Consider the following 23915-nt stretch of genomic DNA (forward strand, 5'->3'; position numbering starts at 1 on the left):
GGTGGAAAAACTGAAAGTATAGTAACTTATTTTTTGCCAGGCTCCCTTTCCCCCAATAGAACCCATCTTCATACTTCATTTAGAAGAAAGCCTCACGCTTAACATGGAGAGGCTGCTTTTTCCTCCCTCATAGAGGACATGACTCAAATGTTGTAGGACTCTAAGTACCTAACTGGGTAAGGGCCTGATGTTTCACAGGCTGAATACCAAAACTGTACTATAAAAGAACAAACAGGAGCTGTAGGAGCTCAACACCTCTGAAAAATGAGGCCCCACTAATATAGCATTCTCCTTGGCCAAGATGTTACATAAGATTTGTTCATCCGACTGGTAGAAACAGTAAATTCCTACTAAGGTAAAGCAAACACTTTTGAAATTAAGTGTCAAAGGAAAGCCACTGCAATAGCTTAAGGGAAGAGATTTATTTCATGGCGTTATTATTTTACTGAATTAGTAAACTATAGACCCTTTAGTATACAGTAGTAATCTTGCTTGTATAATTGTAAGTGATTTAAATAAATGGCAACTTAAATGCTCCAACCCCTTTTTAAAGTAGCTTAATGTGCTTTTGGAATTTGCAGTGTTTGAGTATCTTGGAAACAATGTACTTAATTTGTCATCTATCTTGAAAGATGTTAAGCCTCTGTAGATAATGATTACCTACTTAATACTAGTACAAATCAACTTATTTAATGTGAAATTAAAGTCATAATATAAAACACTGATTTTTTCCAATCTTCTTACACAAATCTTTATAACCGATACATTAACATTTAATTTTTAAATTCCTAAAGCAAGATTATTCCAGTAGATCAACCAATTCAAGGATAAAAATTTTTAAAAAGTGCACATATGCAGTCTACTCAAGTTCCAAAACTTTCCTCAAAACCATCTGTGCTGCAGCTCAAAATGTTAGATTGTCTCTTAGTAAATTTTAGCCATTGTTATGTATATTTCAAAGTTGATGTCTAAATCCTATTTCTTTCCAAAAAATGATGTTTCACAGCATTATAGTAGCAGATAGAGGATAAAGAACTGAAGCTATACCTCACACACACTTCATCCTCCCCGCAGACTACTTCTGAGGTCATCATAGATAAAGTAATCTACTCCTCAACTTTTACTCAACATTATGCAAGTTTTTAAATCAGGATTTTACAAAACACAAGCTGTGCATACAAGGCTATGTTTGCAGCCTCAAATACTAAGGACTCAGCTGCCATAGCCAAATCTAAAATAACTGAAGAAAGTTAAACAGATAAAAAATCTGAGGTAACAAGAATCTAACACTAAGGGTGTGTAAGACATTTCCACAGGTAAGAGTTATCGCCTCATACTAAAGTGTTTAACTGGTACATGTACACTTTAAATAGATCAGTTAAGGCAATTATTTAAGTCTTAATAGGACAATATAATTTAAGAATTACTCAAAGAACCATTATGGTAACATACTATACACATATACAGCTATAATCAGGAATCAAATATTTCTGTATCAGACATTTACTACACAAACCTGCCCATCCCTGTATCTATGGGGTAGACCAGAGCTCTGCAGTGGGACTGGGATCCCATGGGTCCCGCTGTCATAATAGCTTTGTTGTGGGTGAGATTGGGTGGGCAAAAAAACAAAAATCCACACAACTGTGGTAATTTGCAATAAAACACTTTAAACCTTTTAATGCTTAAATGTACGTGAGGGATAGAAAGATTTGATGTTTATTATACCAGGAGTTAAAGTATTTTTACATGGTTTAAGTAATATTTGTTTTATTCGTTTGGTGGTAAAATTCTGGCTGAATTCCATTTTTTTTATATAATATATTTGACAGGTTTTTCCCCCAGTAGAATAGAGGAATCTGTCTCTCTTGTGGGTTTTAAGGTAGGAGTCGGATAAAAATGCAAGAAACAATGAGGGAGTGGGAATTGCAGGGAGGGATGAAAGCAGGATTTAAAAAAAAAAAAAAAAGTCCCATGCAGGGCTCTAGTGTACACCAACATAAGTCAGTTTTCTGCAGCACACTCTTACTGTTCTATCTGTGCCCTATAGATCCATGAGGCGTGTCCATGTGGCAAGCTAGGATGTGAACATACAGCACACTAGATTGCTGCACACTAATTTTCCATTTGGATGCTGCTACGGTGCATTAAAAGTTCCATAGTCCACTTTGACATACTCCCCAACTAATGCACTGTATGCACACCAACTCACCATGTAGATAAGTCCTAGAACTAGACTAAATTTATGAACTAAAGACATACAAAATTTTAAAATACCCAGAAATTTAGTAACTCTAACTTAGGTCAGAGTAAAAGTGCTTTGAATGCAGAATTTCAGCCAGACTATAAAACCTAGACAACTTTCACAATAGAAATGTCACCAGACCCTAAACTTAGAGCAGCAATAGAGGCCCAGCATTCTTACCTACTGTAGAAAAAAATGTCTAATACTAGGGTCGTTCAAAAAATACAACCCTTTAACAATGAATGCTTATGAAAAGGAGTCCTCTTCATAAGCATGATATCAGCATTATAAAAACAATAGTTGACAAGGCTCATTTACAACATTCTGCTACAGTGCAAAACCGCATTTGGTGTCAAAATCACTACAACAGTGCTACAGAATGATGCTTTTGGAATTCTTTGAATAGCTTCTTTTTCTGCTTAAGAGAAATGGTGGGATTACTGTCCATCTCTTGAATCAACTCAAGAAGATGGTGCCTTGTTTGTTGCTTTTGGTCTTCAAATTCTTCAGGAGTCAAACGCTGACAAAAGGTGAAGCCTTAATAGGAAAAAAGGTTAGGATTATTTTACGGATATTACACCTTTATATATTTAATAGCAGAATCATATAAATGTAGGGCTGGACGGGACCTCAAGAGATCATCTACTCCAACCCCTGATGCTGTGGCAGGATTAAGTATACCAATAGGTGTTTGTGTAACCAGTTTTTAAAAACTTCCAGTGATCGGAATTCCATAACCTCCCTGTATGTTCCAGGGCTTAATCATTATAGTTAGAAAGTATTTCTTAAAATCAAACCTGAATCTCCCTTGCTGCAAACTAAGCTGATTACTGCTTGTCCTAACCATTGGTGGACATGGAGAAATTGATCAGCACCCTCTTTATAACGACCATTTGTATATTTGAAGACCTATGTCTCCCACCCTGCCCGCAGTATTCTCTGCTCTAGACTAAACATGCCCAATTCTTTCAGAGGTTCCTTATATTTTCTCTTATTTTTGTTGCTCTCCTCTGGATTCTTTACAATTTGTTCACATCTTTCTTAAAGTGTGCTGCCCAGAACTGAACACAGTACTCCACCTGAGGCCTCACCAGTGCCAAGCAGAGCTGAACAATTATCTTGTGTGTCTTACATATGACCCTCCTGTTAATACATTCCAGAATGACATTTGCCTTTTTTGTAGCAGCACCATACTGTTGACTTTTATTCAATTTATGACCCACTATAACCCCCAGATCCTTTTCTGCAGCATTACTGCTTAGCCAGTTATTTCCCATTTTGTATTTGTACAAAGCTGAATAGAGCTACACTAGACAGTTCTTAACTCTTCACTTGGTCATTCTGGCCTCACCACTGGACAGAAGAGTTTGGCATAGGACAGGGGTAGACAAACTTTTTGGCCTGAGGGCCACGTCTGGGTATGGAAATTGTATGGCGGACCATGAATGCCCAGTGGGGGGACTTTATGGGGTGTAGCATGGGGGAGCTCTATAAAGGATGTTACCAAAGTTGAGGGAGGATGGAATCATGGGGTCGGGGGGGGGGGTGCCAGGGACTCCTAGGGGACCTACTGGCAGTGACACCAAGGCAGCTGTACCAGGCACTGCCATGGACAGAGGCACCCTAGCTGGGATGGGTGCGGCTCCTGGGTGGTTTTGAGGCTCTCAAGGGTGGGGCCTTAGGAGACCGGGAGGGAATTGGGCACTCTGCCATGGAGAGGGTGGGTGGGTGTTGCCATGTAGGGGCGGGGTTCTGATCCTGGAAACAGCGTAGTGAAGTCGTGCCTGTGCAGTGTGGCTCTGCATGTGCCTGAAGATGCTGGAATTGTGAGACGGGGGCTGAGTAGGGCAAACCTCTGGCACCGTTCCCCAGCTAGAGTACTGGAGCAGGGCAAGCCCCTGAACACACTCCCTGCTGGGAGTGCCGGCCGGGCGGAGCAGGACAAGCCTCCAATGGGAGCTCAGGGGAAAGATAAAAATGTCTGACGGGCCGGAAGCGGCCCTTGGATCATAGTTTGCCCACCCCGGCATAGGATAAGGCCAGTGCTCATCTATGTCAAGATACTGGTTATAATCCATGGGCTGAAGTAGAGTCTGGATCTGCTAGGTGGATACTCAGAGGCCTAAGACCCACAGAAAAGAAGAGTTCCTTTTGTTCTCCCTACACAAAGTCCATTTAATTGCAGCTTCATAGAGGATTTGGTTAGTAGTGTTATTTACTAAAACTATTAAATTGTACTATCTAACAAATGTATAGACCAAGATAGGGCCACTTATAACCAGATGATAGAAATAGCAAAGTGGTTAAAGGACAATTATGGAGGACGACATTTTTAGAAGCAGGGCCAGAAGCAAAGGAATTAACTGGAAAAAAAAATCTATTCCCAGACAAATATTGATTAAAATATTTTTTATACATACTCTAGCCCAGGGGTCAGCAACCTTTCAGCAGTGGTGTGCCAAATCTTCATTTGTTCATTCTAAGTTAAGGTTTTGCGTGCCAGTAATACATTTTAACGTTTTTAGACAGTCTCTTTCTATAAGTCTATAATATATAACTAAACTATTATTGTATGTAAAGTAAATAAGGTTTTTAAAATGTTTAAGAAGCTTCATTTTAATTTAATTTTAAATGCAGGGTCCCTGGACTGGTGGCCAGGACCCAGGCAGCGTGAGTGCCACTGAAAATCAGCCCGCATGCCGCCTTCGGCACCTGTGCCATAGGTTGCCTACCCCTGCTCTAGCCTAAGTTATGCTTAGGAATTAAGGAACTCTTTGCTTCTTGCTCATCAAGAAATTGAAGGACAATGTTCTTGCAAGCAAAAAGGAATCAACTGGTCTTTGCACAAGACATCTACTGTTGCAGCACAAACCCAAAAACCTTTGAGTGCTAGGGTAGTTTGTGCATGCCTTATGGTAGAAGCACAACAGGAACACAGACAAAAGAAATGTTCAGAGAAACCAAATTACAGTAAGTAATTTTCCCTTTTAATAATGTATGTTAAGTAGAAAAGTGAACAAAAAATTCTACCAAAGTAATAGTTTATATGTCCTTAGCCAAATCATATTTTACACTATTTTTTACTGAATTTAACTTTGTGAAGGAAATTACATAATCAGTTACGGGACTGCAGAGAAGTTAGATAGAATATGGCCTCGGTCACCATTTAATTTATGCTTTGTTTTAGGTGGGTAATCATTAAATGATTTAATGAATTAAACCACTTAAAGCCCTACTATCAGAACAATAGAGGATGAGGCAGTCAGAAAAAGCATTTCACCATAATTTGATATGTAGTGCATTAAACTCATTTACATGCAACTACTCATATAACAATGCACAATATCAGACTTTCTACCTGAACTGGCATCAGGATCTTGTCCTTCCAGCAAGCTCGTAAGTTTCTTGCTAATTAGTTCCAACAGAATTAAAGGGGTCTGCACAAGAACAAAATTTTCAGATATTTAGTTGGTGTTCATACAGTTCATTATAAAATGCATACTTACACAATAGGCAAAACCCTTAAAGATGAAGTTAAAGTTGAGCATATAAATGGGCACTCCTGGTACATGTGTTAAAAACCCAAAGTAAATTGTTAGTGGTTTTTTTATTCAAAAAGTAGTAATGTACAGTAGAACCTCAGAATTACGAACTGACCAATCAACCCAACACACCTCATTTGGAACCAGAAGTACACAATCAGGCAGCAGAGACAAAAAAAAGCAAACACTGTACAGGGCCCCATGAGAGGCTATGAGCAGGTTTCAGGGGGTCCTTCAAGCAGGGCCAGTGTTAGACTCCCTGGGGTCCAGGGCAGAAAGCCAAAGCCCCACCAGATGGGGCTGGATCCTGGGGCCTTGAGTCCTGCCACCCGGGACTGAAGCCAAAGCCTGAGCTTTGCAGGGGCCCCTGTGGCATTGGGTCCCAGGCAATTGCCCTGCTTGCTACCCCCTAACGCTGGCCCTGGCTTTTATATGCAGAAAATCAGTTGTGGCACAGGTGGGCTGTGGAGTTTTTATAGCATGTTGTGGGGCCTCAGGAAGAAAAAGGCTGAGAACCCCTGCTATACAGCACAGTCCTGTGTTAAACTATTAAAAAAATAAAGGGAAAGTTTTAAAGATTTGACAAGGTAAGGACTCTTTGTGCTTGTTTCATTTAAATTAAGATGGTTAAAAGCAGTATTTTTCTTCTGCATAGAAAAGTTTCAAAGCAGTATTTAGTCAATGTTCAGCTGTAAACTTTTGAAAGAACCACCATAACATTTTGTTCAAAGTTACAAACAACCTCCATTCCTGAGGTGGTTCGTAACTCTGAGGTTCTACTGTATTTTAAACAAAGTAAAGGTCATGAAAATTAGTGACAGAAGGACCAGCGTAGTTTTGTTTTAAATGAAACCTTAGGCTCTGATCCTACAAACATTCATATGCTTAACTTCACTATCTCACTGGCTTCAAGGGGTCTACTCTTTATTATAAAGTTAAGCATGCGCATAAAATGTTTTCAGGATCAGGGCCATAAGCTGTAAATTAACAGCAATTTCAGAGTTTGGTTTCCTAGTAAGACGACTTGTTAGTTGGAATCATTAATAACTGAGCCTATTGCACTAATTACATTTATGGTTGTTTTAGGGGTGGTGATAAAAATACAAATTGTTTGGGTGACCTCTTTCTTTTGTTCAGATACTATTAACTTTGTATATCCAGACTGTCAAAAGTTCAGACTGATTATAAAACTGTAAGATTCTTTTAAGGAAATCTGTTCTTAAAATTCATCTGCTCGGTGTTATCTACAACTTAAGTTAGAGAAACTAAAAATCTTTTTTTATTAAAGATTTAAATGTTTGCTGATAGGTATCCTTAGAGATAGCAAGCTGGATGGGAACTGTCAGATCAGACCAACTCTACCTGCTAGTGTCACACTTCCATTATGGCCATCTGTATTATGCTTCAGTAGCTTTAAGAAATGTGGAAATGTCTAAACTAGCTAATCCCCTTCCCCCCACACAGGCCAAGATAATAAATCAAAGGTGAAGTTTCTAAGCCAAACCATTCTGGAGGTATGACAAACCAAATAAATATCTGGAAAGTATCCCAGAACTGAAACATATTTTATCTCCCAAGCAGCTTTTTTAAAATTTCTCCCAAGGTATCCAGAAATATTCTATCCTGGGCTAAGATCCTGCAAGTGAAATTTCAAGCAAGTTGGTTCTTTTTGGTCAAAGCTTGAGAAGTGTGGTTTCTAACTCAGCTTATCATGGAAAAGTAGCTTCAACCTCTCCCTGTACATAACCTTACACTAAAAAAGTTCATGTTTTTTAAATAGACTAATTCAGTTTGGCAACATTTCAAGATAGCATTGAGTCAGCTGCTTAAGGCCTCAATACTTAAATGAATTGTACGGGGGCAGGCCCATTTGACTTTAAAAGGGCTCTGTGTGGGTGCAAAGGTCCATCTGTGTGCAACTCTTTGCAGAACTGGAGGCCAAGTTCTCATAATTGCAGCGTCCTAGAAAAGCAAGGGATGTGCTAAAGTAAGTGATTCTGTATGTATGAGGGAAGAAAAGAGGGTTTGGGAGATAAGTACTGATGATCATCCACATGCATTTCCCTTCAGGGGGAATAGATTCCCTGCTTGTGCCCTTCTGGCAAAACTCACAAGGTTTGAAAATTCTAGTAAACATCCCAAACCTCTACTGTTTATCTAATTATTTACCTGAGAAACACAGACATCTCACATAGAGAGTCTTTCCCTATTTCTAATACTTGATAATTTCAACTGAACCAGAAATAGTGCAATAGCAGCTTTTCCTATGCTATTTTAATGCTTCCATTTCTGACCCCAGCTGATACGAAATAAAAAGGGACATGTGAATATTTGTGTGCCTCAGTGCGTTGGTTTAATATGAGCATTTTTTTCCAATATACACTATCCAGAGAATATTTACCATTTGATTTTCAGGCAGCTGAGATGGAGTTTGAACTACCAGACATTTTCCTAGTTGTCTTTTTTAATTAGTTTTGCAACTGGAAAAATAACTAAAACAAATAGTGTAGTTTTAATATGCGTTAGCTAAAAACTTAAATTAAATAGCTAGAAAAAGTACATTTTTTCATATGCAAGAGATAGTTGAATGTAACTGAAAAAGCTATACAAGTATTTCTGCTTATTCATAATGGATTTATCATTGACAAATGGGAAATATATGATTTACCTACTGGGTTTATATATTAACTGCCAAAAGTAAGAAAGATTTTAAAATACTAAGTTAATTCCTGGGGCCGAGAGACGCTGCCAGCGTGTGCTCAGCCTCTGCAGAAGTTCACCTTTGAATGACTCCCTCTAGTTAGCACTCGAAGTACATTAGCTGGCTTCTGCAGGGAGTTGTTTCCAACACTGCTTTGCTAGAGAGAGAAGGGCTACAATGAGCCTGAGAATTTGAGGGTGGGGACAATGAAAGTAGAGGCCAATGATTTTAGAAGATTTCCCCTTGTAGTCCACAAAAACTGAATTAGTCTGGAACATTTTCTGGTCCTACAAGACTGTGTAGCTTTTACAGGTTGCCATGACATATACAAACAAGCACATTCATATAAAGCTGCTTTTTGACAATTAATATCTAAAATGACACGGTCAAAGTGTGTCAGATGAAAAGGAAATACCTTGAAGAGTTCAGTATGATACATCATCAGTAACTGGATTAGCTGTTCAGTCTGTGTTTTTGACAATCCTTTATTTTGTAAAACGGCCTTGGTAAAAGTCTTGATGATCACTGATCTATTATCAAACTATAAAACAGAAGAATAATGACCTGGATTAGATTTGCTTGCAGTTATTCTAGGCGTTAGCTAAATGATCGTTATAAACAGGTGACAAAAATCTACACTGTGAAAAAAATCCATTTAAGTTAGTTTTAAAAGCATCAGATTGAAATGTTGTAACGGGTCAGTTTCTATGGCTGTTAAAAAAAAAGTCTATTAATGTTACTATGGGGGAGTGATAATTTATACACTACGTTTCAATGCAATACTTACTTGTTTTTGTAACCTGTAGCCCCCAGGTTCTGACGCAACAGCCATAAACATCAGTAGCCTACGCAGTTCTTCTCGGATGTTTGGCACTAGTAATCTTAAGTAAAGCTGCGATGCCTCCAGGGCTTGTGCTGTTTTTCCATTCTCTGCAATGTTAGTGAAATATTGTATATAGTGCAGTCTAGTCGTTTGAACAGAATCAAGAAAATGTAATTAAATAGGAGTCAGTTTCGGATTCTAGGCTTAAAACCATATAGCCTTTGTCTTAGAGCTAGGCAAGTAATATATTTTTAAAACAACATCCTCTGGATATCATGAAGTCTTACATGTACCAGATGCAGAACCTCCATTTTACCATGTGCGTACAGTTTGTGTTTCCCTACCTTTGACTGAATCCTTAACTGCTCCATTATATGATGTGATGCAACATGACCAGTGTGCCTCACTGTTGCACCATTCCCATTGCTGATGAGCTTTTTAAACCACCAAGCTACACCCTTTGTGTGGTAAAGGGACAAGGCAGGAATCAAACTCTTATATAGCATTCTTCATCTGTAGATCTCAGAGCATTTGCAAAGGTAAGTATCTTTATCCCCATCTAACAAACAGGGAAACTGGCAGAGAGATTAAAGTCACAGCAGGTCAGCGGCAGAGCCACCAATCTCTGATTCCCAGTCCTCTGCTCTAGTCACTGGTCCAGATAATTATGTCTAGCAAAATGCAAACTATAATTAAAAGAAGATTGGCCCAATTATTTTCTTTGAAAGAATAAAAGCAACTAGAATTGATATGTAAGCACACTGAGACTTGGAAAAGAAGAAAGTATGAATGAAGGTAGAAAGCAGAGAGAGTGAGCAAATGTAGAAAAGAGAAGAGCATCAGAAGACCAAGGTGAAGGAAAATATGGAGAAGTTGACAGATTAGATAACTGATGAAGGACAGTTTCCAGCTGCCACAGAGGTTTAATCACAGATCAGGAGGAGCTGTAAAAAAAAATGTAAAAGCTTTATTGGGATGCTTTAAGTGGGTTGGAGGAAAGTGAAAGGAGCGTGTGTGCTAAAAGCAATAAGGGACATGTGATATTAAAGTCTGTGGTCTTAAAGTCTATGATGCACTTGACTACTTGCACCTGCATGCACACACTAACCATGGTGCCCTTTTTATTTTAGGGGTAGTGGTGGTGAGGGGCGGGGTTGATTTATTTGTGTTTGTTATAGTTTCATTTTTAAAAACAGATTATTTCAGCTTTCTGTTGACAGTGAAAAATTTTTTTTGAAATCAAGCTGGCTGTGGGTTCATGGAGATACAAGTTTTCAGCATCTGCAGTACACACACAGCAAGAGTAGACTGTGTTCAATTGGCTGCAACAGTGACTGTGTGAGCATGTAACAATCCCTCCCCAGCCCCAGGCCAAATTTGCCCTCTGGAATAGCCAACAACTAAAGTAGGCCTGGTCCTGCAGTCCTACTGAAGTAAGATCAATGGCATGTTTACCTGAATAAGGGTTACAGCACAGGGCCCTTTGTTCAAAAGCATCAGCCAGCAGAATAAAGATTAATATACAGGCAACCCTAGGCAACTCTATAGCCTGCACTTTGCAACCAGTGGTAAAATAAGTATAACCTCCTCCTAATGTATGCATGAGCTGTGCCTCTTGTATAGACTGATGAGCAGCAGGAGACAATCAAACCTAAAGAACTGGAATGCTTAAACAGAGGTCCACTTCTAAATATATTAATTATGAAGTTAGGACCACCACCTGTCCGAAACTAAGCTGGGCCTATATTAGAAACTGTTCCCCAGGCAGATTTTAGCTGACTAAAGTTTGGGAAGTGACACAGGACTGGCACAAATTAGCGTGGCATGTTCATAGAACATACTGTTTAGCTTAAGAAGAGATTTTAAATAAATGGGGAATAATGAGGGAGCTAAAGCATGGAGTTCTTTCAGTGATTTATGTCACGAGCCTTTCCCCCGCCTCCCTTTATGTGAAAGTATGGTAGGCTAGAATTCCTTTTTAAGTAAATCAACTATTTCTAATAAGTAATCGTGGGTTGGGAATTTACTGTAGTCTTACCACAGATTCCTTTTTATGCTCCCTTTATTTTAATTAAAAAGGGTCTCTTTGCCAAGTGTCAGTCCTAGGCAGGAACATGCTCAATGTCTTCCGTATCATCACTGAGCTCATGTGGCACTAAGCTCTGTGAAGCATCTCTGAAAACTGAGCATTCAGGTAACATTCCATACATTCTGCAAGACCTAAGGTGTACAGAAAAGACAAACTCATGCTAGAGTTTCATTTAAATCCAAATTTAAGATAACCCTTGCTGTTATTTTGTTTTGGGAAGATTTGTTTGCCACAAAGGTTTCAGAATCAGGAAGAACTTATCATAGCCTGAATTGAATCTTAGAATTAAGAGAATTTTTCTGGTCCCTTACCTTGTTAGTTTATTCTCTATTAATGGAAACGTGAGTCCATAAGCTATGAATCCCTCTTTTGGTTGACAGGGAAACTGTAGCATAAAGTGATTCTACTCATAAGATGTCTGTATTAGTATTAAGTTAAGAGAAGTTTTAATTTCCTTAATGTGTAAATAAAGATTATGCACTTACCTATAAGTTCAACAATTCCTGAATGAATATCAAGATCATGATTGCTGAAAAGGGGGTCTCTCACTTGATTATAATATTTTGCTATCACATCAAAAAGTATCTTCTTATGCATATTCAAGTGACTTGGTTCATTACTGATTTGAAGTAACTGCTGACCAACCATCACTATTAGCTGGTCTGGAAAATACTCCAAGCATTCAATTGCTGCAAAAAGCCATTTGTCAAGCCTGGGGAGAGAAAGTTAGTTTTAGTAGTTACATTTAATGTTAGGTAAAACACTTTATTAAACTAACATTCAGAAAAATTAACCAGACACCTACAACTACATGCATATTTGAACAACTGCATCATACAACTTACTTAATAAGCAATTAAATAATGTAGCTGGATGCTGTAGTTATAAGTCCACTGAACTACTACTGCAATTAACAACTAACTCACCTCCCTAGACTACAACAATATGGCTGAGGTTTGCCTTCCCTCAGACAAAGGAAGCCACAATGGTGCGGTCTGTCACAAACACTTCAGAAATGCAAGTTGTGACAGTACAGTCCTGCCTTGTCAGTTTCAGCCATCACAAGGGAAAAATAGTTATCCAGCTACACAACCAAACACTGGCTGAAACTTTAAAGGAGCAAAGAAACTAGACATTCAATTTAAAAACAAAAACCAAACACTTAAAACCCTGACAAATGAAAGGAAGCCAACAACTAACTAGGAAAGAACAAGAAATAAGCACTAAAGATTGCCACTGCAGGCAAAAGCACTGCACACAGATGGATCCAAGACTGTCAACTGCCTGGGGCAAAAGGAGAGCTAAGGTGGGCGAGGTATCAAGTATCAAGGGGTAGCCATCTTAGTCTGTATCCACAAAAACAACAAGGAGTCTGGTGGCACCTTAAAGACTAACAGATGTATTTGGGCATAAGCTTTCGTGGGTAAAAAACCACTTCTGATGCATGGAGTGAAAATTACAGATGCAGGCATTAATGTAATGACACATGAAGAGAAGGGAGTTACCTCACAAGGCAAGGCAAGGTAATCTCTATTATTGGACCAACTTCTGTTGATGAGACAAGCTTTTGAGCTTACACAGAGCTCTTCTGCAGCCCAGACCTGAAGATCTCTTACCAAAAGATGTTGGTCAAGTAAGAGATATTACCGCACCCACCTTGTCTCTTTAATACCTTGGTACTAACACAGCTACACCACCACTGCATGCGGTAAGAATGGTAGCAACTCTCTTCTTGTAATGTTAGGTCCCACAAACGGACATTTATGGCTCCAATAGGAAATATTCTTCTAGATCAGCAGTTCTCAAACTGTGGATTGGGATCCCAAAGTGGGTCACGACCCCATTTTAATGGGGTCACCAGGGCTGGCTTAGACTTTCTGGGGCCCAGAACTGAAGCCCAAGTCCCACTGCCTGGGGCTGAAGCCCTTGGGCTCAGGCTTCAGACCCCCCTCCTGGGGTCGTGTAGTAATTTTTGTTTTTAGAAGGGGGTCACGATGCAATGAAGTTTGAGAGCCCATTCTAGATAGTTCATGGCTAAGTATGGGTACACACATCCCACATGGCAGCATAAGCAAAGGGAATACCAGTAATTGTTTTTCCAGGCATAAGTAAACCTCACTGTAGGCTGCCAGAAAGCATGCAACCCAGAGAGCCACAGAATTGAAAAGGCGCAGCTGAGATCCTGATTTCAGTCCATTCTCTCCAATATCCTGAGACACCACTTCATTGCAGTATGAATCTGGAAAATACCCTTGGTTAGTGGGTTCAGAGATACCGATACTGGAACTGTAATCAACTGTTTGAATATACCGTGAGTTCTCAAATGGAACTGTTGCTGAAAGAAAAATAGCTCGGCTTAATTTGATTTTAAAACTGGATCTATGCTACAGCTTTAATGGGTTTTAGATGGTTGAAGACACCCATTTTTACAAAACTGGCTTCAAGACCAGAGGTGTTTCTTAGAATCAATTCAGGCCACCTTCAACCACCTAAAACTAATTTGAACAGCTTATACCAGTTAGAAATTAGCAGCAACTGGAGCTTCACTGGTTATCTAAACTCTCAATGTATTTTGCTTTGATTCTCAAACATTTTCCATGTGAACAGACTATTGTAATGCAGATGCTTTTTTGGGGGTACACAGACTGACCAAAATTTATCAAAACTGGGATGAATTCTGAAGTGAAGCCACACTAACTTTTCAAAACATGGCTCAGGATAAATACTAGCATAATGGCAGAGTAATTCCTCTTATGAATTGACCTCAGGCTACCCACATGCAAGAGGCTGCACGTTCCATGCTACAAAATGAAACTTTTCTTCAGCTGTACTGCCATGTGGTAAAACAACCCAGATGGTGATCATCAGGAATAGTTTAGAAATACTGGAAGGTTTGGAAAAGCAAACAGGCTGGCACCAAATCGCCACATCTTTCTTTCTGTGGTACAATGACCCTTTTGTCACAGCAGGGGCTTTCCCTTGCTATCTGTAATAATGGCTGCTCCATTTGCTTTACACACTCACTGCACCTCCACTTAAAACCACCAAGAAAAGGACTGTATATACCCCTTTGAGATACCTCAGTTACGAAAGCCCTAAAATAAGACCAAAATTCACATATTTCACTCCCCATATTTGTATAAGAAAGAAGCATTTAGCTGTGAAATATCCAGTCTAGAAGAAGGGGAAGTGTTCACCCATCCTCTCAAGTTAAAAATGTAATTTTGCTTATTTAAACACCTCTTAGCTTCTGAGTGCTCTGAGCTGCAGTCTCAGTGAATTCCCTTGCTATTTCTGAAAGGCAGTAGAGAGAAATCCATGCTCATCCTATTCTAATCTAAAGGTGTTGCCTCACCCACAAAGCCTACCTTGCCCACTTAAAGCAGAAGTCTTGAAAGCCAGAGTGAAATTAATGTGTGATCAAACAGTGAAATGCTAAATTATTCACATTTTTATAAAAATATATATTTTTATAACTAACTCAGGCAAATTTAGGCTGCACGTGACCTCTCTGTCAAGGAAAGTATTTGAGATAATCAGATCTTCCTCTTTGCCAAGATGATCATTTTTCCTCTTGTCTGGAAACTCCAAAATATTTTCCAGGACTGGAAGATCAATTAACTGCAGTAGCCGTAACAGAGTCTGTTGTTTCCAGACATCATCTATAACTAGGAGTACAAACAGGAAGATGGAAAAAAAAAAAAAAAACAAAAAAAAAAAACACAGAAGTCACGGTTACTGGGAACAAGAGTAGATACACATAGCATATATGTAAATACCAAAAGAGGAATTTTTGATTGATTTGAAATAAAATCAGCCCATCTTACATATATAATATATTCATTAGATGTAAATTATGTTATTTTGTTTTTTAGGGGGTGAGTGTCTTAAGGAAACTGGGCAAAAAGCTTTTAAATATTTTTTGTTTCTAAGTTATTACTTTTTATAACTACCTGCTCTAACAACATTTAATATATACAGTAACAAAATACATGAGAATAAATACATTTTAAAAAGGAAAGACCCTTATAACCAAAAAAACTCCCAACAGATTGTGTTTTTAAGAAGGGCAATGTAAGCCTGCAAATCATATATCCATCTGAAAATTTGGTATGGGCTATTTTACATGAGTCCCTAAGGTGCTTAGAGAGAATATTCTTTTCAGTTTTTTTTCAATTTGATTGCTGTGTGCAGGACTACTCTGCATAGAATCAGTTTCACTGTTTTGATCACAGTTGCACTGTAGTCTTGTATGCTTTTGAGAGGAGTTCACAGGAATGTTCTTCCCCAGGCTCTGCAAGAACTGCTGGTGTGTGGCTTTAGGAGTGTGACTTGGGCTCTTTCTTCCTGGACTCCTGCACAAAGAAGCCTGGGATATGTGCATGGAGCCAACATTTGTTAGGGCAGAAGGGACTAGGAGAGAGAGTCTCCCCTCAATCCCAAGACTTCTGGATGGGGCTGGGAGCCAGTCAGGGAGGCCAGGCAAGCCTCTTTCACAGCCAGACTACACAACAGGATTCAGGAGTACATGGTTCCTCAGCTGGACCAGGGAGAAGGAAGTGACAGCACCCACCTTGTCCCTTGCGCCCAAGACTGGAGACAGTAGGAATAGGAGCCAGAGGAAATTCCCCAACAAGACCCTCTCTCTGGATTTAGGCTGGGAAAATGTGATGATGATCCTCCATCACCTACATAGGAGGACCACCAGGAAAATAGCAGCATCCTCTGTCTGTAACCCTCTACTCAGAGGTAGGAACAACCTGGGGCCAAGAGGGAAATAGCAGTCCAGGCAGGAGATAGGAATCACTGAGTCTGGGAGGAGCTGTGGGAATCCACTGGCCTGGCTTCCCCTGTCCTCGAGTGTTCCTAACATGGAGGAAACTGAGGATCTAGGAGCAGTGAGAAGCAGCAGGGATCCTCAGTTTCCTTCATGTTAGGAATACGCGAGGACAGTTGCTTACTGCTAACTCCAAGGACACTGAAAGGGAAGTGGCTTGACAAGCATCAATTGCAGGGAGTTGCGAGGACAGCTCCTGACCACATTTGTTGTTGTCTCTCTCAAGTTTGTCCATTATCCGCCATTGAAAATCCTTCAGAAACAGCAGTGTGATCAGAAAAGTGTGAAAAAACCCACCATTTTTTTTCCCAAAAGCATCTAGACTTGTTACTGAAAGGGTGTTGATTTTCAAATTCGTCAATTAAAAAGTTCTAGTTGGCAGAGTTCCTTTATGTTCTAGGCTACAACCTCAGAGATCAAATAAGCACAACCCGGAAAAAGACTGGGCATAAGCACATTCACCAGGGAAAGCCTGGTTCAAACAAAGAAGAGCAAAAACATTTGACCTCAATGGAAAATATTTCTAGATAGCTTTAGTGTGTTACACAATGTAATCTACTTGGTAGGGATAACTTCTCTTCAATAAAATAAGGGAGCAGGAGTGTAGACTCCATGCATTGTGGTTATAGTTGCTTCAGATTAAACATAGATTAAGTATCTACTTTTTTAAATGAATAGTTGAGGTCTCCCCACCATTCACAAACATCTAGTTGGTGTTATAATTTATTTCCTAATATAGCAAGAACTTTGATGGGCCTTTGTTATATGGATTTTAAATGCTTCTAATTTAAAGCAAACAAAAACTGTGTATAATGCTTTTGTAATTTATTAAACTAGGGCCCAATCCTGAAATTCTTATGGAAGTAATCTAGTTATATAAATAGCTACACTGATTTCAATAGGACTGTGTGAGTAAGGGCTCACGGATTGAGCCCTGAATTCTGTGCAAGTAATTTTAAAAAATCTTGGTTTCAGTGCAAGAGTCACTTTCTGCAACATCCTGGGCACTACTCAAAAGATTTGTTTCAACTACAAAAGTAGCAAGATACACAAAATTCAAATAATAATGCCAGGAAATGATGTTTCAGCAAGATATGCCAGTTCTCTTTCTAAGAGGCTGGAAAAGGGTATATTTCTAATTTTCAAAACATCTATTATTCATTGCTTGTTTCAACAAAACAAATTATAGTTTAATGTTCATAAATACCTTGTGGTAATATTAAATAGCACAAAATATATTATATTCATAAAATAAAATATAATCACCTTCTTTTGAAAGTAGACAGACTGGTTCATTAACTATGTTCTTTAAAGGTAAAGATGGATGTACATTTATAGTTTGCAGAAGTTCCTCTATCCTTTTATCAACAGCTTCTAGTGCTAAGGGATTTGAAATTGTTTCACATTTTGCTCTGTTATGAAAAAAGCATTGATAAACAGCAATTATTAGTAGTATTATCATAGCATTTAGGTGCTCATTGTGTTAGGCACAGTACAGACACAGAACATAGATTCTAAACTCTTTGGGACAGGGATTATCTCAGTATAAGACAAGAGACAACAGATGGATACAGACAGACGGAGGAGCACAAGGAAAAACCAATGACGCTCTGTCTGGATTAGAACAGGCTGGAAAACAAGAATTCCATTTTGTGCAAAATTTTGACATTTGTTTCTGCAGACTGAAACCAAGGCCTTTCCAAGTTTTTTTTATGAAACAATGAGAGCAAGGTACGCACGTGCAGACATACCCCTGCCCCTACCCTGAGAATAGCCAATAGCCCAGTAGTTAGGACGCTCACTTGCAATGCAGTAGACTGAAGTTCAAATCCCTGTGCCAAATCAGACAGTACACCCCTTTTAAAACTCCTCTACTGGTTCTGACCAAACTTTTTCTCAGGTCCAGGACAGAATTTCTGGTAAAAAAAATCAGACACACAGAAATCCAACCCAGCATAGCCAACAGTCTAGTGCAGACCTGCACAACATGCGGCCCGCGTGGGCTCACTGTGCGGCCCGCGGGGGGTGAGTAGGCAAGCGGCAGGTGAGGGAAGGGGGCTGAAGGGGCGGGCAGGCAGTGAGGATGCGAACTGGGGCAGTGGGGGACTGAGGAGGCGAGCAGGTGGGCAGTGGCGGGGGCTTAGGAGATGAGCGAGGAGTCAGTGGCTGACCTGTTCTACTGATCTGGTCTGGCTCCCATCCCCTCTCCAAGGGTTGCAGCTGTCTGGAGGTGTCTGCCTTCCATGCCTTCCTCATTCACACCTCATTCATTCAACAGGGCAATTGATTACAAAGTTGGGGGAAGATCTTATTCTACTAGCAAAAAGACATTTTTCTTTTACCTTAATTATAGTACCTTAGGGGCTCGCTAGAACATATTTCCAAGGTTCAATACCGCTGTTTCAGTGGGGCAGCGCTGGAGAAGGAAGGTTTGTTTCCGCGGGGCAGGTGGTGCCGGGGGAGGGGTATTTCAGGGGGGCTAGGCGGCGCTGGCGGGGGGTGTTGTGTTTGTGTTGCAGCCCTCAGCTGTTTTCTTTGGAGTAATATGGCCCTCGCCACTTTACGAGTTGTGCAGGTCTGGTCTAGTGTTAGGGTACTCCCCTGGGATGTGGGAGACACAGGGTCAAGTCCCTGTCTGACTCAGGCAGAATAGGGACTTGTACCTGCTTGTACCCTAACCACTGGACTATTGGCTATTCTTAGGTCTCTCTTTAGACATTCCACCCTGGACCTGAAATACTTTCCTAGTGAAAATTAGGAAAAAATAATACATTTCTGCAAAGAGTTTGGGTTTTGACTATTCAGCATTTTTTAATGAAAAACATTTGATGAAGAAATTCCTGACAAACTCTACTTTGAATCCTGCTTGTGGGCTGCATTTTTATTAGCCTCTGGATAGTTAAGTTGACTCCCTTTCCATGCTCTCTTGTGGCTGCTGGATTAGAGGGAGGAGTCCAACTGTTTGTGCTGGAGTCTATGCATCAGTGTCAACTTTTTATTTTTTTTTTAAACACTTCCAAGAGATTATTTTGTATATGGGATGGGAGTCTCGGGGCTGCAGAAGAATCCTGGTGAATATTACTACCTACATAATGCTTTATAAACATAAATAATCACAACACATCGTGAACATTAACAACTAACATTTCAAGTGGGGAAACTGAGGAAGAGAGGCTGTAATTTGACTAAAGCCAGAGGTCAGTGTTAGAGCCTGCGTCAGAACACAAGAGTCCAGGTCACATGCTTAGCCAACTACCCCAACTCCCTTCTGCATTACTGAACTGCCCCACTACCAGAAGGCATATTGGCTGCTCAGAAGAAAAGACTGAAGAATGCAGTCAACGGGGTGGGAGCTTGAAGTGACTCTAGTATTACCAGTAAAATCCTCAGTGGTATCATTGTGAATTAAGTGTGGCATTTCCCCAAAGTGTCAAAGAACGTGTCACAGCACTTTTCACAGGTCTCAAAGGTCTATTCCAAGGGTGGCTATAGAGGAGATTGTTAATAACTTAATAGGAAACAAAAAAGCATCAGAGAATGTTTGGCACTCGCAACTGGTGTATTCACATTCAAGGATCTCTTTGGAAGACAAAGCACTAAAAACATAATTAAAAAAATTGGAATTAGTTTGTACATTTTTAGGTCCCTAAAAATCACAGCTCCCCCAATCTGGGTCTGAACAAGTGGGTCTTTCTAGTCCTAATGTAAATATTTTAGTCACTTAGTATTTTCACAAGGTAACAATCAAGAAATATTTTTATTCTTCCGTAATTAATATACTGCCTTTGAATTGGGTCTCAGATTTTTTCATAGCATGAATGACATCTAAACAGTGTGTCTCATGGAGCACCTCTTCCCATTCATGATTGTGTAAGACGGCATTTCTGTTGTATTTATTGGGCCCACATTTGAAAGACTCTTTAAATATATACATCTGCATTACTAACCGTGAAAGTTTTTTCGTCTTAAGTTCAAGTATTTTGTCAGAGGACAAATTCTCAATATATCCGTTCCGTTTCAGTAAAAGAGGAGAAAGATGGCTGTCCAGAAATCTATAAAGACTATTACTTGTGTCTTCAAACTCTAGCTCTCTCTCATTCTTGAATAGTTTTGGTCCAACTGGTTCAAAAACCTTGTGATCCATCAGAGCCTGGCAGAGACGGACTCCTTTCAGTCGAGAAAGATCATTACTACTTAGATACATACTGTGCATAAGATAGCTCAGCACCACATCAACAGCATTGGAGCCAGTAAAGCAGTTTCTGTACGTCCTTAGATGTTGTCGTCTTCTTTTTATTTCCACCTGGCTTTGAAGAGCATGAATAATACCATTCCATAACCGAGTTGCTTGAAAAGGACCACTATCTCCTGCAAAAATATTTAAGCATTCATGTTACTAAAACATTATTTATGTTTGCATACTGTAAACACTTACTGTAACATTTAAGTGTATTATTTTTAATTTTCCTTTTGAAAGTGCATTGGCTGCATTCTCCAGAAGTGAAATTTAACTTTTCAAAGCACAGCCAGAGATAAGTGGTAGCAAAATAGCAAACTAATTCCTGCAATGATTTGACACCAGGTGATACACAGGCAAGCTTATGCCAGGAAAGGAAAACAAGAACATGCTAAATAAAAAATTGCATTTCTTTTCATTTTACCCAAACAATCTCAATGTATCTGCTGGAATTATTCTTCTAGATAAAAGTAAGACAGTGCACCATCAGATACTAGTTTAACCATAAATTCCTTTATTAAATCTAAAAGCCCAAGGGGAGTTACACATTTAGAGCAATTGTATAAAAGCCTAAATCATAAGCATTTACTACATTCAAACAGTAACAAACATTTGTAAGTATTTGATCAAGATACTCAAGAAAGAACTAGATCCATGGGTGCTTAGACACATGTTGGTTGGCTCCAACTTGGTTAGGCATATATTAGCAATGAACTCTTTCAAGACCTTCCCACAACTGCTAACAGAGCCACCTTATATGGCCTCCAAAAATATTTTTCTTCTTCTTCTTAAACTATTTTAACCCTTTATATCCTACAGTATCCAGGGGTTCTGGAACAATTTTTACAGTGGGGGTGCTGAGAACCATTTAACCAAACTGTAAACCCTGTATATAATGGAAACCACTGCAAACCAAGGGGTGCAGCAGCACCCCTAGTTCCAGAACCTACTATGACAGTATCAAAATACCAGTCTAGGTACTGACATTGCAAGAGCAGGCAGCTGCACCCAGAGTTACAAAGGGAGCTCAGAAATGGGTACATTATTTCCCCCAGGACAGGGTGCTGAAGGCAGAAACCATGTATTTGGATGTTATTACCACTTCAAGCCAGGGGTGCTGCCGCACCTCCAGCATTCCTAGTTCTAGTACCCTTGCCCCAGGAGTGCTGTTCCAAAGACGCCGCCTTCACCTCCCCGCCCCCCCCCCCCATTGCTGAGAGTCTCTCCTCATCCCATTGAGACCAAAAGGCCTGACCAAGACCAGGACTCACAGAAGCTCCCTGCACCCTTTCCTGAGCAGTGCTCATACGCCCCCACGTGCACACCCAAAGGCTCAGCTGTCCGAGCTCTCACTCACAGGCTGGGCCAGGGATAGGGTGACCAAGCGGCTGGTTTTCGACTGGAACACGCCGTTGAAAGAGAACCCTGGCGGCTCGGGTCAGCACTGCCAACCAGGCTGTTAAAAGTCCGGTCGGCGGTACTGCGGCACTAAGACAGGCTAATCCTTACTTGTCCTGGCTCCGCGCTGCCCCCTCCCCAAGGTTCCCAGCCAATGAGAGCTGGTGCCTGCAGGTGAGAGCAACACATGGAGTCTCCTGATCCCCCGCACAGGACCCAGATCTGCTGGCTACTTTCTGTAAAGACTGTGGTGCCAGGGCGGGCAGCCCGCCTTCGCCTCTCTGCTGCACCACTGACTGGGAGCCACCCGCGGTAAGCCCACGCGGCAGCCCTGAGCACCCCCAAACCCAGAGCCCTCTCCTGCACCCCAACCCCCTCATCCCTGGCCCCACCCCCAGCCAGAGCCCACGCGGCAGCCCTGAGCACCCCCAAACCCAGAGCCCTCTCCTGCACCCCAACCCCCTCATCCCTGGCCCCACCCCCAGCCGGAGCCCACGCACCCCAACCCCCTGCCCCGCCCCCAGGCCAGTGAGAGTAGGGGACTCAGGGGAGAGTGAGCCACCGAGGAGGGGGAATGTAGGGGGCGGGGGCGGGGCCTCAGGGAAGGGGCGGGGCGGGGCTGTTCAGTTTGTGCAACTCGGCAGCCCTAGTCGAGGACGCGACCCGGGGCTCGGCGACAACAGCCAAACCCCGGCGGGTCTGAGCCGCCCGCGGCGGGGCGGGGCGGGGCCGGGCCGTTCGCAGGGGGAGCCCCCGCCTGGGCCGCACAACAACCTCCCCAGGGCCCACGCCGGGGCTCGCTCACCTCCGCGCCGCCGCCGCCGCGCGCCCAGCTCGCTCTGGCTGTGAATCCTCCTGAACCGCGGAGTCAAATGCGCCGCCATCGCCAGCCACCTTCCCACCCCGCCTCCCGCAACGTCACTTCCGGCCCGCGGCGGAAGTGAGGTGGCGCTGGGGTGGGGGCTGGTGGCCCGGGCGCTGGTTCGGTCGCCATGGAGTAGCCGCAGGGGGCACGGGGCTGAGCCGCGGCTGGAGAGCGCGACGCGGACGGACACACGGCGGGACGCGGCCCCCGCAGCTTCCCGTAGGCGCAGGTGAGAGGGGGCAGCGGCGGCCTCCGGCCTAGCGACACCGGGGGCCCGCTGGCCCAGGAGCCGCTCCCGGGCAGGGCCGGCAGCCGGGCCGCGTTTTGTGCAGGGCCAGAGCGCCGGGCCGGGCGGGGGTGCGGAGCTGCCCTCCACTGCGCCTCTCCCCGCGGGGGGCGGAGCCCGGGGGGTGCAGGCGAGGTGGCGACTGACAGGAGCTCCCCGCGGGGGGCGATACGTGGCTTGGCGGGCAGGACACGCCGGCGAGGAGCACGTGACCCGTTAAAGGGGCTAGTTGATTCCCTCCCAACGCCCGAAGGGCCCTTGTGCCCACGTGGCTCGTGTGACAGTTCAGGTTGTCCCCGCCCTCTCCCGACCCCCTGCTGGGGGCCTGTAATAAATAACTTTGGTCTGTTGTCTGTCGACTTGGTAGCTTGCAGGGTTTGGGGTTTTCAGCCTTGCCCTGTGGTACAGAACTCGTGATGGAAATCAGGATGTGCTTTGCCCTGTTATCATTGGTACTGTACATGGTCCATAACATTTATACTTTTCAAAAAGGTGCTTTGAATTGTTTTTACAAGTAAAGGAAGGCTTGATGGTAAGGAGAATACTGGGAACCACTGGGTATCAAAAATACCTCACTGAGGCCCAGTTTCTCCTGTGCTCCACTGTTGAGCTGCTGGGGCGTAATCTACTTTTTGTAGGGTGCACCACTGTGTGTATCTAGCCAGCTCTGTGGAATGGCACTTATGATAGGGTGGAGTTAGGTTTTTCAGCCCTTTTACTCCATTTGTGAGCAAGGGGGATCAGCCTTGCGCGGGGGGTCACAAACCAAGCAGAGCACTGATACAGCCATGGGGGATGGGTGGCATGGGTTTCACACAAACACCCCCCTACATTACCACAATAGAAAAGAGAATAAACTAGCTCAAAGTGATTACTCAACTGAAAACTGAGG

The 23915-nt window shown here is 42.0% G+C and overlaps 2 protein-coding genes across 3 annotated transcripts in view; one reads left to right on the top strand and one right to left on the bottom strand.

The window, feature by feature from the left end:
* Positions 1–418: 418 nt before the first annotated feature.
* Positions 419–22835, bottom strand: DEPDC4 (DEP domain containing 4). 2 transcript variants are annotated; one of them, XM_044981935.1, is made up of 9 exons: positions 22678–22835; positions 20185–20605; positions 17504–17649; positions 14882–15068; positions 11886–12112; positions 9276–9418; positions 8904–9029; positions 5604–5682; positions 419–2782 (listed from the first exon to the last, which is right to left on the bottom strand). In XM_044981935.1, the coding sequence occupies exons 1-9, from the start codon at positions 22754–22756 to the stop codon at positions 2607–2609; spliced, it is 1584 nt and encodes a 527-aa protein (XP_044837870.1). In that variant the 5' UTR covers positions 22757–22835; the 3' UTR covers positions 419–2606. The 2 variants fall into 2 exon arrangements, with proteins under 2 accessions (XP_044837870.1, XP_044837879.1); XM_044981944.1 differs by lacking the exon at positions 22678–22835 and adding an exon at positions 21832–21971.
* Positions 22747–23915, top strand: part of SCYL2 (SCY1 like pseudokinase 2) — a 59494-nt gene continuing 58325 nt past the window's right edge. Inside the window, exon 1 of the mRNA XM_044981922.1 lies at positions 22747–22966. The gene's annotated coding sequence lies outside the window, so the exon portion shown is untranslated. The remainder of the gene's footprint in view (positions 22967–23915) is intronic.

This window comes from Mauremys mutica, chromosome 1 (assembly GCF_020497125.1).
Source record: "Mauremys mutica isolate MM-2020 ecotype Southern chromosome 1, ASM2049712v1, whole genome shotgun sequence".
Taxonomy (NCBI): domain Eukaryota; kingdom Metazoa; phylum Chordata; order Testudines; family Geoemydidae; genus Mauremys; species Mauremys mutica.